The sequence below is a fragment of the Acomys russatus genome, chromosome 10, assembly GCF_903995435.1.
Source record: "Acomys russatus chromosome 10, mAcoRus1.1, whole genome shotgun sequence".
NCBI classification, from domain to species: Eukaryota; Metazoa; Chordata; class Mammalia; order Rodentia; family Muridae; genus Acomys; species Acomys russatus.
Window position 1 is genome coordinate 51,997,839 of NC_067146.1, and position 27,698 is coordinate 52,025,536.

The window sequence follows — 27,698 nt, forward strand, 5'->3', positions numbered from 1 at the left end:
TGGTCTGTGGAAATTCTACAATTTTGTGCTGCCTTTGGGCTATGCAGATTTCCAAATCACTGAGTGACTGGCTCAGAGCAACTGCTGATAAATACTGGATGGATAGATAACAAATATAACCTATGAAATTACTCATGATTTTCCCATCCCCATGCTATACAGGGACTCTGCTACAACAGCGATCCTGAACTATGAACATTAAAAACAGTTACTTTTTGTCATTGCCATTTCTATTACACTAGCTACTGGGCACAGTCTGCTGAGAACCGCTCCTGGTAAATTCACATAACTTACCAATGAAGAAAAGTTTCACACTGGGCATGTTGTCACAAGCCTGAGACAAGAGGAGCTCAAGTTCCAGACTAACCTCGGTTATATGAAAGACCTGTCTTAAGAAGAAAATGAGCCACGGAGGTGGCTGTGGTGAAGCCTTCTGCACATGCCTACGACCTCGGTGTGACCCCAGAGCACACAAAATGATGGGAGGGGCAAGCAACAGACTGCACAACATCTGCTGACCACATGTGTTTACCATGGCACATCAGCACCACACATGGACATCATGCACACACGACACACAGCATCTTTTTAATGAATAAAGAACAAAGAAAAGGTTCAAGAGAAGTGGGAATAATACCACAGCTAGGCAAAGTGATGCTGGACATACAGCACCTAGGACTTGGTAACCAATAACAGAAACCCACATACTCAGAGTTTTGCTTCTTTTCCCAGTGTCTTTCATTCAGAGAATAGTAAACAAGTTTCACTGTAAACAGCAAGGCTATGGCTTGGGTTAGGGTCTCTCACACAGGAGAATATAGACAGGATGTGACACTGCTTTTTAGGGTGAATGACACTGTTGCTCCATTTCTGGTAGAGACACAGAATTTTCTTTTGAGAAACTAGGTTTTAGAATATCATTAAATTTGTTACATAAGCCAGGCAGTGGTGGCACACATCTTTAATCCCAGCACTCAGGAGGCAGAGCAGGCAGAGCTCTGTGAGTTCAAGGCCAGCCTGATCCAGGACAGCCAAGACTACACAGAGAAACCCTTTCTCAGGGGAAAAAAAAATGTTATGTAGTCTGTATTTTACCACAATTAAATGTAAACAAAAAGTCATGACTATTAGTTCAGTGTAGAAGATGTGACCAGAGAACAACAGATGACATCCAAACACGGACACTGAGGGGACATGTGTGTTTTAATGTTGCTTTGGGCAGGGGGTGGGGAGGTAAAGAAATGGAAGGCATTCATATTTAATTTCTATTTACATAAAAATAAAGAATAAACTACATGAGGAAAAAAAACCTAAGCCCAGACTTCATGTTACCATATCCTAAGAGCCATGGGATACAGGGAAGGACGGTTAGAACAGAGTGACGTCCCCAGCAGATTTGTGTTTGAGATGCTTTACATGGCAATGATGTGAACAACCTTCCCCACACCAGAAATCTGACAAAAATCAAAGTTCAAATTGATGATAGATGTAATAGCGTAGGAAGTAAAGCCTATAATTGCCAACAAAAAAGGCAGCTAAGAAAAAAAGCCCATTTTTTTTTTAACCAGAAAATGGCAAGACTACACTTTTATGCTGGTTCAAAAATTTTTCAAGAGCAAGCACAACTTAAAAAGTTAACAGTTTAAACAACATAAAAATGTCACAAGACTGATTTATCTCCCCAAGTCCCCAAAGTGGGCTCCTTCTTGCATGATTTACAAGATAAGCTTCTAGGAGGGTTTACCTGAGTAATGACTTTGCCACTGAAACCAAACCTGACAGCTAAAGTTAAGATGCAAGCCCTCTAGGACCCACTAAAGAGGGTAACGAGAGGGGAGTGGGCCTCGGAGGATGGACCCTACAACCAGCTGCGTTCTACTGCTCATCTCCTTTATCACTCCTGTCCTCAAAAACAACCCCCTTCAATCTGTTTATAAACCTAGGCTCAACAAAAGTGCAGAGGCTCATTTGCTTCTGTGTATGCAAACAAATGCTCAGGGCAACACTATTCCTCGCCCAAGAGCCACAAACAAAACAGCCCTAACACCCATCAACAGGTAAAATGGCAGAGGTAGACCCAGGATACAAATTATGGAAAGCAGCAACGACATACATGAAGCACATAGGTAACATCGGAAGAGACAAGGCAAAGACACGCACACGGAATCGGTGGGAGTTGGTAGGGTGGCTTCATGTTTCTTTTCTTATTTTATTTTGGTTCTGGGGACTGAGCTAGGATACCTAATCAAGCTAGGATATGCTTTACTGCCGAGGCACACCTTCAACCACAATCTTCACACTAGTTTTCTTTAATGTTCCCGCACATGACTTCTGTTAGGAACGTCCCTTACTGCACTGTGCTCCAGGACTCTTGTGAGTAGGGCTATAGCCCAGTACACTGCTCTACCTCTCAGATCTTCCGGACATTACACACAAAACGCCAGTGCTCGTGGGGACCTACGCATCCTCAGTTCTCTCGGTGTTTTCAGAGGAGAAAGCCCTTCTCCCTTCAGAGGTAACCTTTCACGGGATCCCAGTTATCTGCCCAAGAAAATGAAGCTCACTTCACAGCTCTGAGGGGAAGCTCTCCCACTGCTGCTCTGGTGCTTCCTCATTAATGAAACCCATCAGAGAGCTCGCAGCCAAATACATGCAGGAAGAGGCACACCATGCACTCTGGTGGAGTTTTTAATCAAGTCTCAACACTGCGCTGTGCACTGACTCCATCATATGAATGTCAAACATCTCCCAGCCATCCATTCGACTTCCTGTAGCCAAGCATAAAGTTTTAGTTTTTGAGAGTTTCTACTTATACAATATTCAAAACAGAAACAACTGAATAGTCATATGTTTAAAAAAAAAATCAAAAGTGAGGTATCAGTCCTTAGCTCAATATTAAAACCCAAAATCGATTTCAGGTTCTGAGTTCAAGGCCAGGCTAGTCTACAAAGTGAGTTCCAGGACAGACAGGGCTACACAGGAAAACCCTGTCTCAAAAAACAAACAAAAAACCAAAGGAGGAGGAAGAACATGTAAGTTCTTAAAATAAATCCACCACAGAACCTAAATGGCCCTCGGCTTGGCAAAGATTTCTTATGTGTCACACAAAAACCACAAGCTAAACTTTTTCTAAAAAACAAAAAACTATATTTCATATGGTCTGTGAAATCCTACTATCTTCAATAAAAATACTAGTAAGTCTAAATATAAATAAAATAAGCATTTAGCCACCTCTTTGACTCATTCTACCATTCAGAAAAAAGAAGTAAATAGCAGTGAGGGGACTGGAAAAGGGAGAAGTACGTCATCAACGAATGCACAGCCTGGTGTGTTGGTGTGTGGGGGGGAGCCAAGGGGAAGAGGGGGAGGAGGGAGGAAAGAAGAGAAGCTTTGACCTGTACTGATCAGACCTCATCACACCGCCTAGAGCAAATGAGGGACAGCTTGCTCACCATCAAATTTTTCGTTCTCACTATTTTTCAAGGTTTCTCCATTTGCTCTTAAATAAGAAAGAAAATTAAAAGAGGTGCATGAACAAGCACAGGCTGTGTGCATGAAACGCCCCTGTACAGGGAGGGACATGTATCATGCCTGTCGCTTCTCACCAATGCTGCTGCTCTTCAGCACAGCTACAATGCCGGCCACAGCATGATGTGCAGGACTCTTCGCCCTTCCTGTCTCTCCATTTGTGAAAAAGGCAATAGCAATGTGTGGGTTCAGTATTTGCTACAAGTATCCTCTTTATAACCCTAAAAATGTCACACAAGCACAAGGAGCTTGTCCTTTTAGAGTCTCTTCCCTGAGAAAATGCAAATCCTAATTAGAGCAGTGAGTTACTGGTTAAGTGACTATGGGACATGCACCTTGGCTCTCATTCTGGGCTCTCCCTTCCTCATCCTAGTCAGTTGTATCCTGTTCGATTCCTAGCACCAACAACCAACCACCCAACAGGAGAAGTGATGTCTGGGTTGTTTAGTGCATAACTGCTACCCTTTTCCTAACTGTGATTATCATCTCTCCTTTTCATCCCCATAAACTCCAAAAGTGCTACAGCTACAATAGAGCAAACGGGAAAAACAGACGAAAACTTAACTTTTGCTATCAACTATTCAATTACTTTACTACACTAAACAAGAGCAAGCAAAGCCTGTGTCTAAACATCACCACTACCATCCTGTTAACAAGTTAATACATTCATTCAGTCAGTCAGTCATTCATTCAGCAAGCGCTCAATTAAAACATATATATTTGTAGTAGGATTTTTTCCTGGAACTCCAGAAGGCACTCTCTTGCAGCAGATGTCCCCTCTTAACTGGCCACAATACACAGTACTTGTTTTTTTTTTTAATTTATGGTTCATTCAATAATATTCTTTGCTATTAATCTTTTAAAAGATGAGTTTTAAAAAAAAGATGAGTTGAAACTTTCTTCTCTTTTCAAAACACAGTATATATAACTCCATTGAGATGAGCTCAGCAGCATTAACTCTGGCCGTGAGCAGCCATGTGCTGCACGTCTTCTCTACCACAATATCGTCAGAGCTAAACGTGCAACCTTAAAATTAATTTCAAGAACTACTGTGATCTGTAAGTAGACTATTATCTAAACAAATTCCATTATAATTTTACTTTAGACTATATTTTTAGTGAAGGAGTCCTCAAAAGTCGACAAAATTAAACTAAGTTAATTTTTTATTATGCTTTTCCCATTTTAGAAAACTATATGAACAAAAAGAATCTAGCTAATACTAGCTTTCACAAAGCGAGCATTTTCCATATAATGGGTTAAAAGTGTAAGACCATAGGTTACTAAACACATCGCAGCACAGGTTCCATACCTACTGCATTTCGTACTCAGAAGCACTGTCTTTACCAAGAGCTCGCTCAGAAGATCCTTCTAAACTGCAGCAGGGACAGAGCCAACCGAGTATAGGCATGACACCTTCTGGTGTCACACAGCTGGGCAGCTTCTCCCTCTGTGGAGAAAGAAAGCAGGTTTCTCTGCCCTTCCTACTGATAGGCATCTAGAACCTTGCTCCTAAAAAAACCTCAAACCTTTTAGGCTGCTAAGCCTAAAACCATAAGCCATTCCTTTTCTTTTTCTTTCTTTTTTTTTTTTTAACCAACAGTTTAAAAGTGCAAATAAAATATTTTTAAAATATAATAACTGACAAACAGGAATTGCAAACTGTAGTGACTACAATATGGTATTAGAAGGTATTACTCTTCGGCAAGACAGTGGTATCAGATAACAAACTTTTTACACTTAAGAATATTCTTTGACAGATTCTTCTGAATCAGCAATTCTCAACCAGTGGGTCACGACCCCTTGTCACAGGGGTTGCCCAAGACCATGGGAAAACACAGATATTTACATTATGATTCTTAATGGTAGCAAAACTACAGTTCTGAGTAGAAATGAAAATAATTTCCTGGTTGGGAGGAGGTCACCACCTGAGGAACTGTATTAAAGGATCACAGCATTAGGAAGGTTGAGAACCAGTGTTTTTAATAAATTAAAAACTCAAATGATACAGCTCTTAATGAAATGGACAGGAAAGGGGCATTCTGTTTTAATATATCTATGTTAATTAAACAGCTTTTATGCTTACAAAGTATTAAAATGATGCATAAATCTTCCTTACCACTAAGTGAGAATCTCACAACTGCCAAATACAACCTACTAAAATCAACAGGGCGAGTTCCAGTAAACCATGCAGAAAGCCATCCTCACAGCACTTGGTGTTTAAGATTTGTAATTATGACAACATGTATTCTCTTTTCTTTCAAATAACCATAAGATCTTAAGTAAATAACACCATGAAAAATTTTTATAGTACTTTTCCATAGAATGAGTTTTAGTCAGAAAAAAAATTCACCCATTCCCAACTTCCTTTCTAGAAATATTCATCCACTGTGTTCATCCCTCAGTTTACCAAAAAGAATCCCTACTACCACAGAAGGGTACATAATTACTGCTGTTGTCTCATTAAGGGCCCTCCCAGTATGAAACTCCAGCACTACAGCTGACGCTTAGACGGCTCATGACTTACACCCCTGCCTTCTGCTGTTCCTGTCACCACCATTTCTCTGGCAGGGTATTCATAAGGCTTAAGATTCATTTTGCAGCTCAACAAACAGAATGATTGAAATCAGGTGGCTAGCCACAAACCAGAAGTTAGAAGGGTCAAGAAAAATAAGCACAAACCTTCTTAAATATTTTTATTTTCACTCTTTACAGAAAGTAGTTACATCTTCATTTGTAACCAAAGTTGCAGCCAGAGGCGTTTCACCTAATAATACTAGTAAGTCATTATAACCTGCTGCTGTCAGAGAGCATCCTCCTGAAACTAGCACACATATTTTGCTATGGAGGATCAGCTAGTTTCTGTTTTGTTTTTACAATATTTTTCCTGTTTCATTTCCTTACCACCAAGTAATTTTTCACATTATTTTCCTAAATTTTCAATCTATAAACAACAAAATTCTAAAAATTAGCCCTAGAAAAGACAAATCAATATGGCTTAAGTAAAACTGTCAACATTAACTTTAAATTGGTAAGATAAGAAAAGATAACCATCAACTGCCTACAAACCTCAATTTAAAACATTCTGAATACATATTGTATTGACACAATTTTGATAAACAGAACTGAACATAGGATTTACTTAATTAAAATAGGGAACTTTAGTTTCATTTTTTTTTTAACGACAGATAAAAACATCTTAATTTTGCTTACAAAGCAAAACAGTTTTCAAGAAATATCTCCTTACAGGTATGATCATATGAATGACAGATAAAATAATTGCTTTAAAAATACTTCTGAGTCATGTTGTCCTTACCTGCAGGCATGAACCATTACTGCATGCAGTGACTGTTCCACTGCCCAGCACAGACTTGAAGAAACATCATATCTCTTTTTCAGAATGTGACTAAGCTGTGGGTTTGCAATTCCTAAGCTATGTACAAATGGCACTCCCTTTGTTCATTTAAAAAAAATAATACTTATTACAGGCAAAGGATCACCTATGTTTAAGCCAGATATTTACAAATAACCTTGGAAATTCTATATAGCAGCAACCTCAAGACATAGAAGAGCAAACACCTCATAATAGTGCCTTTAAAAAGCAGGATTTTTCTCAGTTAAATTCTCTTTTTAAGCTTTCGCAGCTGCCACACATGAACAGCACTCTGCCGTGTTATGTGTGCACGCTGCAGCTGATTAGACTGACTGTTCCCCCCGCCCCAAAAAAAAAAAATCAATTTCCCTTCGCAAAGCAGAACAGCTTGCCCAAATACACATCTTCAACACAGCACAATGCCAGCATGCAGTACAATACGTTATACAGCAAACTTGACAAGGAAGAAATATGTCCTGTTTCTTAGCAATGCTGCACCGTTAATTGTTCATGCAAGGGATGTAGCCGTACCTTTCTGAAGAGGACGACTTCTCAGAGTTAACTGACATCAGCAGCTCAATCTTCTGCTTGATTTCTGGAAAAATCAGAAAATATTCACAACCAAGATTGCCCGCCCTTGCTTACAAGCCTTATATCAAGAGATTTTTCTTCTCTAATCCCTTTTGTTCAGAATGAGGCCACAAGATTCACAGTACTTCTGTTAGGACTCGGATTCAATGGTGCTATAAAGGGAAAAAGCTCCAGAGGCATCAGGCCCTGCTAAACTATGCACATGACTGTTTATGAAAGCAGGAAGTACCATTTCTTTTAAGCAGAGGGGTGTCCTTTTTTTTTTAAGGTGGAACTACTGGGGCTCTATAAAAAGGTTTCAAATTGAGCAAATTACAACACAAACAAAATATGGTAACATCTAAACTCAGTATTTTAAACCATTTGAGAAGCCTAAATTACAATGCTTCCGTCTACAATGAATAGATATGCAACCCCCGGCTGCTTCTATTTGATTAGCCCTAAAAAATATGGCTCAGTGAATCATTTTTGTCACTTAAGAATGAAATATTAAAACAAAACCCCAATTCAATGATTAAAATATGCTTAATCTTTGTTACAATTTCCTGATTGTTTTTAATTAAAGACATATATAATATCTAGTCCCTAACGTTTTTAGAAAGCGACTTCTTTACACCTTAGTTTTCCCCTCCTCCTCCTCCTCCACAGCACACAAGTGAACAGCAACACCCAGGTACTGAGCAGAGAGGATATTCGTGTCCTTTTAGGAAAGGACTGGCAACGCCACCTACATCAGAAATGTAAGTGCAAGTTCAATTTAATTAAGAGATGCTTGCTGGACCCAACTGAGGGAGGAGAAGGGCTTAAAGGAACAATGAAAAGGACAGACCAAAGGCGAAGACACGGATACAGCGCCCACACCTTTAAACACACCAAAGCGGTCAGGGGCTGACAGGTCCCAGTTTACTTCAGGTAAAATGCTGCTTTTTTCTATTCCTAAAAAGTATTCTCACTATACTTTTTAAATTGCAGTATACTTTTATAATAAAAAGTTCACATCCTAAAAATAAAACTGTACACAGAGAAACCCTGTCTTGAAAACCCAAAAATAAATAAGTAAATAATAATTAAAAGAAAATAAAACTATTATTGGAATGCTGTGAGGTCTCAGAATTCAAAGCAGACCTCAGTAATTGGGGAGAGGGAGAGAGGTGCTAAACATGCACACATGTGTTTCCTACAGGTAAAACATTATTTTTAAACGCTAACTACACTAACAAGATTAAAATATGAGAAAAAGAAAAAAACTAGTTGCTGCATAAAATGTAACAGAGTGAGAAAATTCTTTCCCAGCGTTGTTAAGAGATCTTCCTAATTTAAGCCTAGCTCCTCATCCCAAAGGCATTTTAAATTTTTAAACTGGTATAATAATATAGCTTACCTTGAGAACTGAGGTGAATTTCAGAGCCCAGCACAAGGGCCACAGTGAGGGTGTTCAGTAAGGCTCCCCCCATTTCAAAAGGAGAAATGGCGCTGCTTGGGACCTTCAGGAAACTGCCCACTCTCTAAGGCCTCTATTTCCTCACCTACTTGACAGGCTGTGGTGAGCCCTCCCTGCCTGTTGTTAAACTGGGGAGGAAAGCTCATCACCCCCTCAATAAATATTTACTGAAGGAGCTAATGAGGTACAGGCCTCTCTACTTTCTTGGTGTTTCTGAAATTTTAAACCCACTTTCTTCTCCTTTTTATCATCAACTTCAACATGTATTTTTAATCAGTAATTTTATTGTATATAGAAGTTAACTGCTCTTTGTATCTCAGGCTCCCCACATTTTTAACTAGATATTTCAGAATTAAATTATACTTGAACCACCTTCACTATGACAACATTTTGTTTCAAAAATATTTAATTCTTACTTTAGTACATCTATTAAAAAATAAGTAAATAAAATTTCCAAGTAAGAATCATTTTAAGACTGTGAAGCCAAACAGCATTGTAGCAATAAAAAAAAGGGTTTCCAATATTCCTTTCACATTTTCTCCAAATCATCAGATTTGTTTGGTGCCAGAAAACTGAAAGATTCAGGAATGATTATAAACTCTAGCCTTTAATCTTGGCGGATCACTGTGAGTTCAAGGCCAGTCTGGTCTACAAAGAGAGTCCAGGACAGCCAAGGCTACACAGAGAAACCCTGTCTAAAAAAAATAAAAAAATAAACTCCTCATTATTGTCATACTTTGTGAGGCCTTACGTGTCTTCTCATCTGCAATAACTACCTATTTATCCTACCTAATCTGTTGCCAACACTAGGTCTGGTTACCTATTAAGAATCCATGCCAGGCGTTGGTGGCACACACCTTTAATCCCAGCACTGAGGAAGCAGAGGCAGGAGGATCGCTGCGAGTTTGAGGCCAGCCTGGTCTACAAAGCAAGTCCGGGACAGCCAGGGCTACACAGAGAAACCCTGTCTCGAAAAACAACAACAACAAAAAGAATTCAAAAAACAGCCAGGCTTGGTGATGCACGCCTTTAATGCCATCATTTTGGGAGGCAGAGGCAGGTGAATCTCTTTTGAGTTCAAGGACAGCCTAGTCCACAAAGCAAGTTTCCAGGGCTGTTACACAGAGAAACTGGGGTGGGATGGGGGTGAAGGGATTACAAAAACAAGAAAATTCCCATAGTAGGATCTGAAACTTTACACTTTTTCTGCAACTAACCCCTCATTTTAAGCAGTCTTTTCATTAATGTGGAGAGCTCGTCCCCACACCACTGTCATCTGTCTGTCTTCACCGTTTTCCTCCAGCATACTTCACAATAGTGCTCCTTGTGTATCTTTCTAAAACTGAATTTCATCTATGAAGTGTTTTAAAATCCAATCTGCAAGCAGGGCATGGTCCCAGCACTCTGGGAGGCAGATGCAGGTGGAGTTCTGTGAGTTCGAGGCCAGCCTGATCTACAAAGTGAGTCAAAGACAGCCAGTGTAACACAGAGAAAACCCTGTCTCGGTTAAAAAAAAAAAAAAAAAAAAAAAAAAAAAATTCAATCTGCTTTTACCACCACCTTTTAAAACACTATGCCCCACCCTACCCCCAATAATTAAAAAGTACTTTCTTCACCATCACTTGGTTCTAGGAAGGAAGGAAGGAAGGAAGGAAGGAAGGAAGGAAGGAAGGAAGGAAGGAAGGAAGGGAAGGAGTCCTTTTTTTTTTTTAAGATTTATTTATTTATTATGTATACAGTGCTTGCCTGCATGTGTGCCTGCCCATCAGAAGAGGGCACCAGATCTCACTATAGATGGTTGTGAGCCACCGTGTGGCTTCTGGGAGTTGAACTCAAGACCTCTGGAAGAACAGACAGTGCTCTTAACCTCTGAGCCATCTCTCCAGCACAGGAAGGAGGAGTCTTACAACCCTGCAAATAGCTATTACTTCAACCATCAGGATCCATTTGTATTTCTATATCAATGTTGTTGTTGTTGCTGTTGTTTAGATTCATCAACCTGGGGGCTGTCTTGAGGGCTGAAGAGATAAAGACAGCTGCCACTAAAGCTACCTGAGTTCAATCCCTTGGACACACAGTGAGGAGAAAAAGAGACCAATTCCTGGAAGCTGCCCTCTAATTGCCAAATATAAACCATGGCATACACAGAACGCCATGAATGCAAAATAGATAAACAAAAATATACTTGTAACATTTAAAAAATAAGGTCCATTGACCTGATTGTTTTCCTTCAGGTCTTACCTGATTTCCCCGTCCTGTCTACACACTGCTACATTCAAAATGCTCAACAGTATTACAGTTAGTGCCTGACACCTCATTTGGCACAGCCCCATAACCCTGTTTCTACTCACACCATAAAGCTATTCTTCTCCACCCCACATAAAATAAATGTTTATTTTAGTCACTACATAAAATTATAGGAGGATGTAAATTTTATTATCTTGTCCTCCAAATGGGGTCATGCACTGCTTATTTCTTACATGCTTTTATTTCTATAATTCTCTGCAACTTTAAATCCTGCATGGGTTTATCATTTTCCACACAATTCTGTAGGCAGTGGTGACACCTACAGAACCTTGAGCATTCAAACATGTCTATATCCAGTTCTCTACAACTACAGGAGCAGTATTAACAACTGTATATGAATTGCCAGTCCAATGGTCTTTTTTTTTTTTACATATACATTTATATTATTCCACATATACACTACCTATAGCAAGAATAACAATGACACAATCAGGAATTATATAAATGTTACATTCTTAGTGTTTTGGCTATTTGTATTTGACAGCCTTGAAGAAAACATCTTTCCTATCTTGGTGCATCTAAATTTCTGAATGTAAATCAATACCTATCATATCTTGTCACTATCAAATTAAAACATCTATCTAGACCTAAAAACATCTTAACCCCTAAGCAACTAAGCTTCACTGTAAAACTAAGCTACCTGGTCTTCAACCCCATCAGAGACTTGAGAAGGAATAAACTTGAATACCTGATGCAACCCAAATCCATATATTCTCCAATGTCCCTGATAGTTTCCACTAAGCAGTCACTGAGTGTGGACCATATCTAAAACTGATCTCATCAATTCCTCAACCTCATGTCTACTTTACCTTAGGCCTGAGTGTGCTCTCTACCACAGAGCTGTCCTCCACCCTGCACGCCCTTTGTAGTCTAAACTCTGTCAACAACAGGACCTCTGATCTTCCAAGCCACCAGTTGTCGAGGACTCCCAGATGCATCCCACAGTCTCATTTGGGATATAATTCCCATGTTCTCCTTTTCAGACGTACTGTCCTATGGAAGTACTGAGCTCTGTTCTGTGTGGCACCAAACATGCCATGCTTTCTCACACACAACTATTTTCTTTCCCTGAAACACAAGACAGTTCGTCTCTCTCACCTACATAACTCACTGGATTTTTTTGTTTGTTTGTTTTTTCCTTTTTCTTTTTCTTTCTTTCTTTTTTTTGGGGGGTGGGGGTGGTTTTTCAAAACAGGGTTTCCCTGTATAGCCTTGTCTGTCCTGGAACTAGCTCTGTATTCCAGGCTGGCCTGGAACTCACAGAGATCCCTCTGCCTCCTGAGTCCTAGGATTAAAGGTGTGCACCACCACGCCCAGCTCCATACTCACTTTTTCAATCTGGACCACAAACTCCCAAAGTTACCTTCCAAGACGGAATTAAGTTCACCTCCTCTGTATCTCTATATATTGCACACACTTGTATACAATTACTAAAATGCATAATTTTTCACTGGATTTTCCATGAGACTAAGGTTCCATTAACAAGGACCTGATTTTTCACTTAAATTCACGCAGAGGCAGTCATATTATGTTAGACTAACTGAATGACACTTTTGTAATCATCTCAGCCTGACCTAGTCAGTCTATTACACACACAGCTAAACCCCATCAATTTATCATGAGAAAATCCACAGAGAAAGAGTAGTTCAAGTTGACCACACTGCTCACTTTCCCCAAAAGACTGTCTCTTGGTAAAATGCAGGTGCCCAAGATAGGCAGAGGCATAAGGATCCTTGGCAGCTGTGAGCTGACTGACATGGTGCTGGCAACTGAACTCAGTGTGTGGTCTCAGCCACTTCGCCATCTCTCCAGCTCCTCGGCCTTCTCTTAAATCAATGTTTACAATGGAGGTGTATCATGCCTTACATCAAGTGAAACCTTACCACTGCTCATTAGCTTTATTGATTAAAGAAGGTGGTCTGTGATGCCACATTCTGCTCCCATACTTCTCATGCATATACTGTCTTATATATACCAATCAAAGAAACACACAGGGCAGTCAAAATGGCTTAGTAGTTACACGTGCGTGTTGTGCACGCCTGAGAACCTGAGCTGGATCCCGGGAACTCACAGAGAGATAGAGGAGAATTCACACTTGTCCTCTGATCTTCACACGCATGCCACGGCATGTGCATCCCCCCAACACATACACATTATGCAACACACACACACACACACACCAAAAAGTTAAGAGAAAAAAGTTTCCCTAGTTTGTTTCCTGAGACAGGGTGGCTGGAGGACTGGGCTTGAACTCTCTTTGTAGCTCCAAGGATGAGCTTGAGCTTGAACTTGTGAAGGGCTTGGGGTGGAGCCCAGGCTATCCAGCATTCCAGGCAAGCACTCTACCACTTGGCTACATCCTCAGCCTCCCAGCTCTCCTCCTTTAGATAGCATTTTCACTCATACCTTAAAAGTTACTGAGATTGTTTGTAAATATTTAACTCTTTAATGGCCTTCTGCCTCTAGTATTTCTGTATCAAAACACACAGAGGTTCAAAACTCTTGCTACATTCAGAACTGACTACAGAGGGAGGACTAAGAACCCTAATAGCAGAAGAAACAGGGGAGCCATAAACATGACATGTTCCTGTCAATTCCATCAAAAGCTAGCATGAGGCCCTTGATTTTTGTGACACAGAAAATTAGGAATATAGTGCTGCCTAGATTCTAACAGAAACTTCCTTTCACTTGGCAAATTCTTACTTAAGGCAACACATAAGAGACCAGTCCTCTTAATGTGAGAAAGCTGAAGACCAGTTAGCTAACCCTTGAGAGGCCAAAGCCTCCTCCTCCTTTCTTTCTCTTTCTTTCTTTCTTTCTAACTTTCTTTCTTTCTGCCTTTACTATTCGAGGGCCCATCATTTATGTCATAACAATACAGGGGGGGGGGAGCTTTTAAAGGCAAAAACTGTACAGCTATAAAGAGAATCATTAATGAGGAAAGCACTGAAACTGCACTTATTATCACTAACCTCCATCCTCGCTCTTCACAACAGGTCACTGACAGACTCCCATTCAGGGTCAAATACTCCAACTCAATAACATGCGGATCCAGAGCAATGCAGAAATAGACAAACTCACCACACTCACGGACACATAGGGTTGTCACTCCCCAGGGTAATGATATGTAATGATATGTTTACACTAAACCTAAATGAACCAGAAATGATAGAGTGATGGGGACAGGGACAAAAGGACGTAGTCTTGTTCGTTTTAGGTCTCTTTTTTGTTTGTTTTTAAATTATCACACTATTTATTTAGTTTGTTTGTTTACATTTGGTGGTGTGAAAGGCGGGGTGTGCCTGTGGAGGTCAGAGGACCACTTTCCGGAGCTGGCTCTCTCCTTCCACCATGTGGGTCCCCAAGGATTGAACTCAGGTCTGTGGTTTTAGTGGTGAGTGCACATCTTTACCAGCTAAGCCATCTTGCTGGTTTTTATCGTCATCATAGTCCATCATTGTCATCAAGGTGGGGATCTGGGTGAGTGACTAAAGTTGGGTCTCTCTTTCTACTGTGGGTTCCAAGCATTAAGCCCAAGAAACCATGCTTGTGTGGAAGTGCATTAACCCAACAAGCTATCTCACTGGCCCAGGTTACCTTTATTTCTGATGAAGACTTTCCAAGGCAACTGCTGTGTCACTTCCTTCTGACACTTCATTCATTGTTGAAGACAGTGCTATTTAGTCCAGGCTAGCCTTGAATCAATGTGTAGCCAAAGGTGATAGCATATTCCTAACCCCACAGCTTGGCTTCTCTACTATGGGGATTACAGAGTGGAGCAGCCAGGCTCAGTCTTACATCACTCTGGAATGATTCCAACATAATGTTTAAGCAGGAGATGTGCCGGCATTAGAGTAAAGACTTTGTGCTGGTTTTTGAAAAATGAGTCCAGACACATCAAATGTTAATCTCTAACCTTTCCTGCCCCCAAGAAAGATGTAACAGTAAGAAGTAAGTCACAGGGCAGAGAGAAAACTTAGGTGCCATATCACTAGGCTTAAATGCTGTGTGGGTAAATTAAAACTTGCCCCTCAGCAGTCAGTGTTCAGGTGTTGTGGGATTAGAAGTAAATACAGAAACTAATGCATGGGAACAGAGACGGTATAGAATTAAGCCCATTTACCTCACTGTATCACCCTCACAGTAACTAATCCTTGAACCATAACAGGCTTCTCACCACAGCCCAAGTCATGAATAGTTAATCCCGCCTCTCACCTTGGCCTGGCTCTGCCCGCTAAGACAGAGGTTCTCTGATAACCAGGATCTCCAACACTCAAGGTGACAGCTAAGACTGCTGAAACCAGTTTAACACATCTCTGCATTACACATACAAAATGTACTGCTTGTATATTTTTTGACATGATACACGCTGTCTTAGAAATCACACCAAAGAGTGCTCGGAAGAAGAACAAACTATTTTAATGAAGCTTTTCTTGTAATAAATGTAAACAACTAAAATTGACCTCTTCTCTAATACCTCACACTACAAAGTCATTAACTACATCTTCTTGTCTTCTACAATGTTAGCAAATAAAGAACTATGGGGCTAGTAATACAGCTCAGTGGTGCGAGGCTGTAATGTAGCATATGAGACCTGGAAGTTCCAGGTCCACAAAAAATTTAAAAAATAAATAAATAAGGAAGGGGAAGGGCAGAACTCACCAAAACAATAAGGACCCAGTTTCCAACAACCTTATTAGGCCAAAACCCGCTCACTACCTCAGACAGAAGCATCACTTTAACAGGTGACACTGTTGCAGAATGGCATTTACTCTTGTACTAAAGCAAAGCCTATCAAAATAAGAAGCCTTTAATCCCAGCATCCAGGCAGACCTGTGAGTTAGAAGCCACACTGCATAACAAGTTCCAGGCCAGCCAGAGCTACATGGTATCTCAAAAAAGGGGTGGGGGTTGGGGGGGAAAGAGACTTGTTTAAAAGAATAAGGAGAAGCAAGTGTTCATAACACCCACTTCCCAATAACTTTCCTATTTTAGGGAAGGAAAATGACAATGTTTCTATCTTTCTAGACGTTCTTGGTACTATGTGCCACCAAGCTGTCCACGAGCCTGGGCAGGTGGTGCAGGAGAGTCTCCAAAACAAAGTCCTTCACATGAGCTCATTTCATCCTCTCAAATACATGCAGAAGAGAGGTCGCTTTTTTGGTTTGGTTGGCTTTGAGCTTTCCTGTTTATTCTTTTAGATGGTCTTATGTAGCCCAGTAGCCCAGGCTCACCTCCAACTCCCAAAGTCACCGAGGCATGTGTTGACCTCCTGACACTCCTCGTTTTACATCCCAATGATGCGGCCACAGGTGTGTCCACTGTACCACATCCATCTCACAAGGTAGGTTCTTAGTAGAATTCCTATTTAATATTAAACTCTACAGCTGGAAGAAATTTGCTCAATATTCTAGACAAAACAACTTCAAAAGAATGGGGGGGAGGGTGTGTGTGCACTTGCTGTTTTTGCAAAGAACCTCAGTTCAGATCCCAGTAATCACATGGCAACCCATAGTTATCTGTACCTCCAGGGCCATTGTACACAAGTGGTGCGCTTAAGACACAAAGGCAAAGCACTCATACACATAAATGTTTTTAAAAAGCCAAACATGCTTTTATTCCAAAAATTGGGAAGCTGAAGCAGGTGGATTTCTATGAGTTCAAGACTAGCCTGGTCTACATAGCAAGTGCCAGGCAGGCCAAAGCTACATAGCGAGACCTTGACTTAAAACAAACAAACAACAACAAAACATTTAGGAACAAATTTAACCAAGAAAGTGGAACATTTGTATACTGAAAACTATCAGACACATCTTAAAGGAAGCAAAGGCCCGGCATGAAGAGACATCTAGTGGTCGTGGATGAAGTGATTCACTATGAGGGCATCAGGGCTGGAAAGACGGCTCAGTAGGGAAAGGAGAGCCCATGCTTGGGCACCAGAACCTACCTGGAGAAGAAAACTAACTCTCAAGTTGTACTCTGTCCACCATGCTTATGCACATGTGCACCCATGTGAGCATACATAAACATATAAAACCTCACTGCTGAAATAAATAAATAAATGCAGGAACACTACTTCAATTTATCAAAAATCCAATAAATTTTTACCAAAGTTCAAATTACCTTTCTTGCAGAAATAGGCTAATCCGACATTTCATATGTTAAAATACAAGGGACAATGAATAACCAAAACAATCTTGAAAAAAAAATCTTAATACAAAACTATCGTGAGAAAACTAAGAGTAGCCGTTTAAGTCCATGAAATAGACCTGAAAGCCCAGAAAAATCTTAGTACAATCAACTAACTTTCCACAAAGACGCCAAGATCATTCAATGGGAAAACAGTCTTTTTAACAAAAGGTATTAAGCAAGTGGAGAGTCACATGTTAAAAAAAAAAAAAAAATTCAGTTCCTCTCTCACATCAAAAATTACCTAAAATTGGGCCAGCAAGATGGCTTCATGGGTGCTGTGTTTCTGGGCAGGCTTTCCCTCAGCAGCTCCTGTAAGACAGCAGCCAGAGCTGACTCCTGAGAGCGGGCCTCTGACTTCCACACCAGATCTGACATGCCATCACACGGACACTGACACATACTCATGAGTACACATGACAAATGCTTAAAACTTAACTAAAAGTTGATCAGAGACCTAAATAAATATAAGGACTAGGCTTAGGACATCTTGGAAAGAAGCAGGCATAATCTTCCTAACTGTGACCTGGGGTACGCCTTCTTAGACACTCAAGAGGCAAGAGGCAAAAGGTGACACGGGCACACAGAAGCTGCTTCTGCCACCGAGCATGCAGTCCTCACTTGGAGCCCAGGTTAACTGAAAGCCTGGTACCTCTGCCTTTATGTTGTGTCTTTCTGCATCCTTTACTTGTGACTAAAGGCACAGAGGTCAGTCATTGACTAGCCCTGCAGTTACCTTGCATTCCCAGAAAAAAAAGCCTAAAAGGACAGACTACTTCCAAATGACTGGCTATCCATCCCAGCGAGCCCAGAAAAACGACCTCCCTGTGGCAGCAGCAACAGAGGCTTTCTTGGGACCACTTCAAGGACTGAGAGGTGAGACAATGGCCATGCCAGGACTATGACTGCTAACTCATATACACACTGGTATTAATTCTTCCTGCCCTAAAGCTCATGTCAGCACTCTGAAGATATAGTCACAAGAATGAACTTTTTTTGTTGTTTGTTTTTGAGACAGGGTTTCTCTGTACAACCTTGGTTGTCCTGGACTCACTTTGTAGTCCAGGCTGGCCTCGAACTCACAGCCAGAATAAACTTCCTCTCCTGTTATTTGACTCTTAGGATAAGTGGTCAAATGTAGTTATAGGGCTGCAAGATCCCACTTGTACAAGGTATGGTGGCACACTCCTGTAATACCAGCACTCAAGAGGCAGAGGCAGGTGGATCTCTCTGTAAGTCTGAGACCAGCTCGGTCTACAGAGTGAGTTCTAGGAGAGCCAGCAAGGATACAAAGAGACTTTGTCTAAAATATATATACTTACACACACACACACACACACACACACACACACACACACACACACTAATCCCAGCACTTTAATGGAGAGGCAGAGTATCACAAGTTCAAGGTCATCTTCAATTAAATAATGAGTTCCAGGCTAGCCTGTCCTACAAGAGACCATGTCAGGCAGTAGAGAAAAGAAGCAGCCCATATACCAACTGATGATGTTTATAAATGTTGTACATATGTGTGTATGTACATGCATAAAATCAGAGAGAGAGAATGAGAATAGAAAGGACATTACTTCATGCTACCACATAAACCCTGAAATCATGGCTCCAAGTAGAAGCATTCATCTACACAACATAGACTGGTGTTTACAAATAAGTTTCTGCTAAAATATGAATGTCTATTTTTGAGGTATAAAAATATTCTCAAACATAATAAAAATATTGTATAATGTAAGAACTGTACAACAGGGGGAATGGGAATGGCTTTGTTAGGAAACACTATAAGGCATAGTTTCAAACAACGACAAATCATTTTAAATTTTTCTCAAAAACAAAACAAAACAACACACAGGATTCCAGAGCAGATCTATGCCGCTCACTACAAGAATAAGAACCCACACAGTGTAGCTCCAGAGGCCTAGATCCACAGCTGCAAGCAAGAAAAGACAGCTCTGAATGGGGAAAGCAGTGGAGTGGTCAGGGGGGCAGCTGATCTTGGTGCTGAGCTTAAGAGAACTCTGGAAGGGAGCAACTAAAGCATGCTGCAGTTGTGCTGTGGGCAGCCAAGAGTTAAGAAGGAGGGCCCAGGGATGCAGCTCTCACCAGAGGGATTGCCTAAGGAGCCTGGCTCCTGGAGTGTGGTGGTGCAAGCCAGCACCTCAGAGGCAGCTTAAGACTCCAGTCTGGGCTAACAGGAGACTCTACCTTTAACAAAAGAAAGCTGCTGTTGAGAAAGGAAGCCAGAGGTTCTATGCTAGCCAATCAAAAGGCAGAAATTAACTAACCACAGAGTTATTACTAAAAGGTTCAACAAATGAATAAAATTCAAAGCAAAATTTTTACATTTTATGTCATGCTTGAAGAAAAATATTAAACTTCATAGAACTATTTATAAAGCTTGTCAATTTGCCAGGATTCATTTTGTATCAGTACGCCCACACAGAACCCCTCAGGAATATCACCAATTATCACCTCTCTCATTTGTAAATCTTAAAATTCTCACCTCAAGTATCAGTGGTCCCTTCTATAAAAACCTTTCCCAGCAGCAGTACTAAAGACGACTTCCACTGCATTGTTGCTTTTACAAGACATTACCAAACACCATAAACACCTCAGCAAACAGTCTACTTTGTTGTCCTGTTGTCTATGGTTCTGGAGTAAATTGGAAATGGCAGGAAACTCAATAATCTTCCTGTCCCGCCCCCCACAAATGCTGGACCACAGATATATACCACCACGCTCAGCTAATTAGGCAACACCCAAAACCTCACACATGCACACGTCTTAGTTTTATGATCTGGAATCAACATGGCAAAGTGATGTCCCGTTTATCATCTTCACTCTTGCATTAAGAAGAGCATCTTAGGCAGAGCTGACTAAAATCAACAGTTCTTTGACAACTTTGTGACTGACTGTCTACAAAACATTCTTATTATGTATGCTCTCGTCTCCACACCCCTCTTTAATCTCCTTCTCTGTCATCTCTCCCTCCTCTTCTTCCCAGATTCATACCTCATTGACTGTAACCAGGGCCATATGTGTGACCACTGGATTGGGACTATCTACCGGAGCCTGGTGAGGTCATTGGTAGGTACACAACCGAAGGCAATCACTCCCCTCTCCCTGAACCACCTCTGTCTATCTTAATCATGCTAAGTGTTAACATTGCTAAGTGCTATGTGGGATCATAGTTTGTACTGATTCGGAAGCCCACTAAAACCATTCTCTTGGGAATAGTGATGGCTATAAAGCCACATACAGAACTTGTGAATCTGTGCACGGCCCTAGTTCTCCCTATTTTCCTCTCTAATGGATTATAAATAAAACAAACAAACAAAAACCCAATTCACTTTATAAGCACAAACAACTAGCCAGTCATGCCAAACATTACTCATTATAGATTTTGGTATGAAGGATGCCAGATATAGTAGGTATAATATATATTCTCATAATTTCAGTTCTACCAAGTCTGCCCTAGAAAACTTGCTGGAATGTAGCTCAGCAGTACACCGCTTGCCTAACAGATACAAAGGCCTGGGTTTGTTACCTACTACCTTTGCCAAAAAAGAAAAAAAAGAGTAGTGGGGGCGAGGGGGCATCCGGAGAAGGCTGGAGAGATGGCTCAGAGGTTAAGAGCACTGTCTACTCCTCCAAAGGTCCTGAGTTCAATTCCCAGCAACCACATGGTGGCTCACAACCATCTACTGTGAGATCTGGTGCCCTCTTCTGGTGTACAGGTGTACATGCAGGCCAGAACACCATAGGCACAGTAATAAATGAATAAATCGTTTTTTTAAAAAAAGGGAAGAAAAAGAAAAGGGAAAAATATCCATACATCATGTGTCTCAAGAGAATCAGACAAAGTTGTTCAATCCTGGCCAGTGAGCTGCTCAGCAGGTATTTGGCACTGGCCACCAGTCCTGATGCCCCTAGCACTTAAACTCAATCCCCAGGACCCGCAGAGTGGACACAAAGAACCGCTTCCCCCACATTGCCTCCCCCCCCCACTCCACACAGACACCACAACAAGCACATGCCCATCTACTTTCACTCACACACAGTTTGATTTTTAACAGCCAGTGTTGAGCGGCCTATACTCACATTCAGATTGTACAACACGAGAAAAGAATGAAGTGGATGTCATAAACCCACCCAAAGTATAACTTACTACTCTGAAGCTTTCAGAAAATAAAGACAATATTTCTGTAATGAATTTGAATTTCACAAGTGCATTTTTTTTTAAGATAAAAGCTAGAGAGGAGTGTATTCTAAACTTATAGAAATATTCTCCTTACTTCTGGGGAAAGACATGGTAAACAGTGTAATCAGGGAGTTTTAACTGCCATCTAACCTTTACTTTTTACAGGTATATCTGTGTAAATTAAAATCAATGTTTAGATATTAAGATCAAAGCATGCCCCATTTAAAACATGTCCCTTCTACTGCACAGCCTTCAAACGGACAGTAGGCAAAAAGACTGCCATCACACCATTATAAATAGCCTCTCCAAAAGGCCAATTTTCACTTTCAAATAAAATTCACAGTTTAATCAAGGTCAAAGCAGTGTTCTGTTGGGATTTTCAGAGTGTTATACCCAAGGAAAAGCACAACTATATTTTCCTGACACTGTTCAGCCACAAAAAGAGTAGTCATGTGGAGCTCGTTCATTTGGCATTTCTAAAAAGACAAGTTTAAAATCTAAATTCAGAATGCCCCTTCTCATTCCATCTACAGCAGGCTTTTCAGCAAGCTTATCAAAGTACACCAATAAGCTTTTCAAAAATCTACAATTCCAGGTACTGATTAAACAGCCCCAAAGGATCCAATCTCTGCTGTTTGTTATGAAAGACACACTACTCTCCCGGAGCCCCAGAGCTGAGCTCACGGTAGAAAACCTCATCTGCAAGCCAGAACACACGTCTTCTCTTGCTAGATCAGGAAGAGAAGGAGACATGCTTATGACGGTGGAGTTGGGTGTTACACCGGAAGAGCACAGACCACAGAGCAGCGATCATAACAAAGTAGGTGGGAACGCCTCAAGAACAAGCGGTAAGAAGTTCTGTGTGCCTGTCAGTGCAGCACTAAGGAGACTGGTGCAAGGTGACTGATGAGGTGAAGGCAAGCTGGAACCACACACGAACAGATCCTAACAGAGCAGGTGAGTATGGTGGCACAGACATATAACTCCAGCACCCCGCAGGAAGAGACAATCAGGCGCCAGTGCCAGCTTGGGCTACACATCAAGTTCAGCCAGATGGCAAGTTTGAGGCAAGCCTGGGCCACATGATATCCTGTAAAGAGAAAACAGAGGGAGAGGAGTGAAAGGAAAAAGATGACTTGTGCAATCATGAGTAAGGTCAGCCTGTGTCCACGCTGACATCCTGCCTCCAGAGGATAAGAGAAGAGAAATCTAGTCTTTTACTTGGGATAAACTTTACTTCAGGCATGTTATTTTTATATGTATGTCAGTAATTAAAATGGCTGGTGTATATAATGGAAAACTTCAATATTTTAGTGAGAAGAACTGACAGGTATGTCAAGGCAAAAGTAGAATAATATGTCCTCCAATGACTGTCCTGCCAGTCCTTGTTCCTCCACTGCTCCCATGCTCTTCTTACTTCCTTGAAATACAGACAAAACTGCACTGCCAAGGCTTCGCTAGCCATGTGCAGGTGATAGTTCAAACATTACCTACCTTAGCTTTAGTCACGAGCTTATAATTTGTTGGGTGCCTCTAATGAACATTGGACAAGTTAACTCCACGAGGAGAAGAACTGGAAAACTAGCATGCTGCCATTAAAAGTCTACATCTTCTACAGAAGAATGGACCTAACGAACACCAGAATATGTGGGCAATTTCTCCCTCAGGGGCTTTTCAACAAGCATCTTCCGAATGCCCTGAACAAGCACAGCCAGCTTTGTGATGAGGGGGCTGCTGTGCATAAACAAGACATGATTCCACCAAAGTAAGATGGCCGACAAAGAAGCAGACACAATGTTCTCTTGATTGACAGTCAACTCATGGATATTCTCTGGCTCTGTGTAGGTGTTTCACTCGGTGCCTGTGTGTGCGCACATGTGAAGGTGCAAAGCTGACATCAGGTATCTCCTCCAACACTGTCAATTAGTTTAGTGACAGAGGATCTCTCAGAGTCCACAGTCCACCAAGTCTAGCTAGCCTAACTATCCAGCCATCCTATTCCAGACTTCTAGTCTCTGTCTCCTGAGTTCTGCAATTATAGGGGGCTGTAACATCCGCCCAGCTTGTGTTGGGGTTCTAGGGATCCACACTCCTATGATCACACTTGTACAGCACAGGTTTTACTCACTGAGCCATCTCTCCCCAGTCTTCACTTTATAGGAGCCAGACTGGTCTTCTCCAGTGTTAAGAGTAGCGATATGTCTTAAAGCCATGAAATAATTTTGCACTTATAAACACAACAAAATTTAACAAATTTTTATTAGTTTATAAGCTTCTGAGTCACCTTTGTCACCTAGCACAATACAGTGTAGATGCTTCTGTAGTGTTAGTGGTTCATCTCTTCTACTGATGAGTAGTAGCCAACTGTCCAGATGTACCATTGTTCAGCCATTCACTGGCCAAAGAAACTGAAAGTTTTCACTTCTTTTGTTTAAAAATAAAACAAAAATGGAGAAGAAATCAGTGTTATTGTTTTTTTTTTTTAAAGGGAGCTGCATATAAGTTCCCGTGTGGACTTGTTTTTATTTTACTTATGTAAACACCAGGGATAGATGATATGGTAAGCATTTAAGATCCATTTCTTTACATCTTTACAAACATTAGAAATGGTCAGTTTCTTCTTTATTTTAGCTCCCGTCCCTATAATAGGCATGGCATAAGCGTCTTTCATGTGCTCATCTTCTTTACTAAAGGTTGTTCATTCCAGTTGTTTTAATGATTTGTTTACTTTTATGTGTTTTGTGTGCATGTGTGTCTGTGTGAGGATGTGTGATTGCCTGGAACTGGAGGTACAGACAGCTGTGAGCTGCCATGTGGGTGCTAGGAACTAAACACAGACCCTCTGAAAGAGCACCCAGTGCCCTTAACCACAGAGCCATCTCTTTAGCCCTAAATTCCATCTGATTTTATCTTGATTTTTCAAGACATGGGTTCTCTGTGCCACCCTAGCTGTCCTGGACTCGCTTTGTAGAACAGGCTGGCCTTGAACTCACAAAGATCTGCCTGCCTCTGCCTCCTGAGTGCTGGAATTACAGGTGTGAGCCACCATCACTCAGTGCCTCATTCCATTTTAAGCAGATACTTTTCTTCTAGAGAATTTCAAAGATATTTATATAATATACATAAGTCTTTCTCTCTTTCTGCCAGTTTGTGACTTCTTTTTTATGTCACAAATATCTCTCAAAGAAGAGTTAAACTTTGGGAGACATCCAGTTTATCTTTTTTAAGGTTTTTTCAGTTTTTTATTTTATGTTCAAGGAGCTAACAAGATTCCCTTTTTACTGGCTGGATGGTCCTGAATAATCCACTCTAGGAAGTCACTTCCTATGACATCATGAAGTCTGTGTCCTTTGTGTACAGATGGAGAGAAAGACCGTACATGTTCCACCGGTATTTCCAGATCAGACTGCAATGGTTTGAACAGACACAGCAGGAGCAAGTAGCTGGCTGCACTGTCAGGCCATTCCTGCAGAGCTGCTGGGTGCCCATACCATACTGCCTTCAAAAGGCTAGCTTTGCTTTCTTTCTTGATACAAGGTCTCACTCTGAAGGCCAGGTTAGGCTGGAACTTAGGGCAATTTTCCTAAGTGCTGGAACTGAAAACAGAAATGTTAGGGAAAAAGCCTCAGCAGCCCCAATAGATAAGGCTGGCCAACATACAAATTAAGGAGTAATGGTGGAAAGCAAAGAGAAAAGATGTGTTTACTGTGGCCACAGAGAAATGAAATGCATAAAAGAGTTCAGTTACCAAGCCCATCTTTTAGGTACTGACAAGAGCTTTGGCTTAGAAACAGAGAACTGGGACACAGGACAAGAAGTATCCGTAATTAAGCAACCTTGGTCTAAGTGATCACCTTGGTCACTGTCTATAAATTATTAACATTAATCACTGTTATCACCTGAGAGAACTGATCTGGCTCCATTCACCTTCTTGGATAAATGCCCTGGGGAGAGGCTGTGCTTTTCCCAGAATCCAAAATGGCTACTAGTTTAGGAAAGTGTGTTAGGCTGTAGGCCTTGAAGACGAAATAACATAGGTAGAGTCAAATAAGAATCTGACCCAAAGGACAGACAGACACAAAATTAAAACAAAGACACTTTCATCCGCTTTTTAATTGCCTTGTGGGCCCAGCTGTCAGCAAAGTCAGCCAGTCTCTGTTTCGGGTCATTGCATGGCCCGCCCTATCTGCTCCCTCCCCCTTTCCTTTTTGTGGTTTGCTGTTTTGGTGTGTGTTTTATGGCACCATAGCTATAAATCCTTTGCTAAACCTAATGTCACAAAAACTTTCTTCTGGTTGTCTAATCCTTTCTTAGTTAATTTTTACCTATTAATGCAGGACATACAAGGTATCAATTACTTTTTAATTTTTACTACTTGCTCCAAAGTGGCACTGCATTTACTGGTGTTGATTCAAAGCACAACTCTATCAAAATAGGAACACAAGGTTGTTTCTTCTGAGCCAAATATGAGCTCATGGCCTGGGAACACAGATTTAAGTCATCCTGAATAGCAAGTTTCAGTGAAGATGTGGGTACATGAATTTTTATGGTCAGAATAAAACAAAGTTATAAGTCAAAGCATTTAGGGACATAAGGTAGTTAGCTGACAGCCAAGTAAATAAAACTTTCTACCAAAGTTCTCTAATGACATTAGTTTGGGGATAGAAGAAGCCAGTGGTTGGACAGGTTGATGTATTCTAGAGGTTATGCGTGATAGTTGAGAGGAGGTTAGGAAAGCTATAGAAGGTGGCTGCTTAAAAAAACTAAACTTCTGGCTTTCTATCTGTAACATTTTAACTCTACAATTACCAAGTTCCAATTAGTCAATCTGCCTTATAGTATCTTCAGTGTGTGCAGGGTAGATTTCAGTTTACCCAGGAGAAGAGTTTTCTGCACATCTATACTGGTCTGGGATTTAAGAATAAGATAAAGAAACAGGAAACAGCCACATAGCCAACCAACTTACTAATATGCAAGGCAAATTCAGCAACAAGTGAAGGAACTCAGCAACTAACAGCTGGGGAAGGGGACTCTCATGATCTAGCTAAGATGAGCAAAAGCTAACACAGCACACAGTCTCGGAGAGGAGAGGGAACCACTGGCAGGCACAAGCTATCAAAGCCAAGTGTGTTCAGGAAGACGGAAGCGGGAAGAGACTCTTATAGGCTCTACATTAGTGGCACACATTCCTATATGCTCCTGGTTTTTAGTAGACAATCTGAGTGAACGAAAAGCTTTTTCTAAATATAAAATCAAACTCCAATGTAATCATTACTTCAGTGTAAAATGTATCTATAAAGCAAAACAGCAACATCCTCAAGACAGCCTGTCTCAGAATATGCTGTGACCCTGTCAGAAAGAAGCCATCTTATCTCCCCAGGCTAACTTTACACATCTGCAGGAGGTCAGTGCAGGCCTCCCAACAGGAAGGCTTGCTCCACCCTGGGTCACCTTCTGACATCACCCCCTTCCGGAGGAGATGATAAGGACCAAGACTGCACATCCAGTTCAGCTCAGCCCAGAACCAGCTTTGTTACTAGAAGGCTTTTCTGTGTACTACTTCCACCACCATCAAAGAAAGAATCCTAACTCCACAACTACCTCTTGACCCACGAGGGCCTTCTCCTGCCCACTGAACCCTTCCTAGTCTTGACAAGGATGTTATTTCCCCCCAATAGGACTGCTCACTGCAGACCCTGGACACAGAAGACTTTGTTTCTCCAGTCTCTCAGGTTCAGCACCTGGTTGGACATGGGAACCAAAAACTCTCTCCTATCTACTCTTAAAAATTGCAAGTGGAACCCAAGAGGTACCTGTAATCTCAGCACTTGAGAAGGCAGGAAGATGAAGAGTTCAAGGTCATCCTTAGCTACATAGCAAATTCAAGGCCAATTTGGACTAATGAGACTCTGCCTCAAAAGAAAAGTAAGAGGCTAAGTAAGGGAGAATGGGTTTGGTTCAAGAAGGACCTAATACTATGTACTAGTGTACAAGCTCAAGTTCCCGTCTCTTTCAACTGAAGGTTTCATTCCACCTAAAGAATTTAAATAGCATGACTT

At 41.1% G+C, this 27,698-nt stretch overlaps 1 protein-coding gene across 7 annotated transcripts in view; it reads right to left on the reverse strand.

Annotated features, from left to right (window-relative positions):
* Srpk2 (SRSF protein kinase 2) overlaps nt 1–27,698 on the reverse strand; it is a 185,823-nt gene that overhangs the window by 112,046 nt on the left and 46,079 nt on the right. For 5 of the 7 annotated variants that reach the window (XM_051152132.1, XM_051152129.1, XM_051152130.1 and 2 more), the window contains one exon: nt 7,430–7,493. The exons of the other annotated variants lie outside the window; for them this stretch is intronic. In XM_051152132.1, the coding sequence (XP_051008089.1) occupies nt 7,430–7,493 (64 nt within the window). The remainder of the gene's footprint in view (nt 1–7,429; nt 7,494–27,698) is intronic. 7 annotated transcript variants of the gene reach the window in all.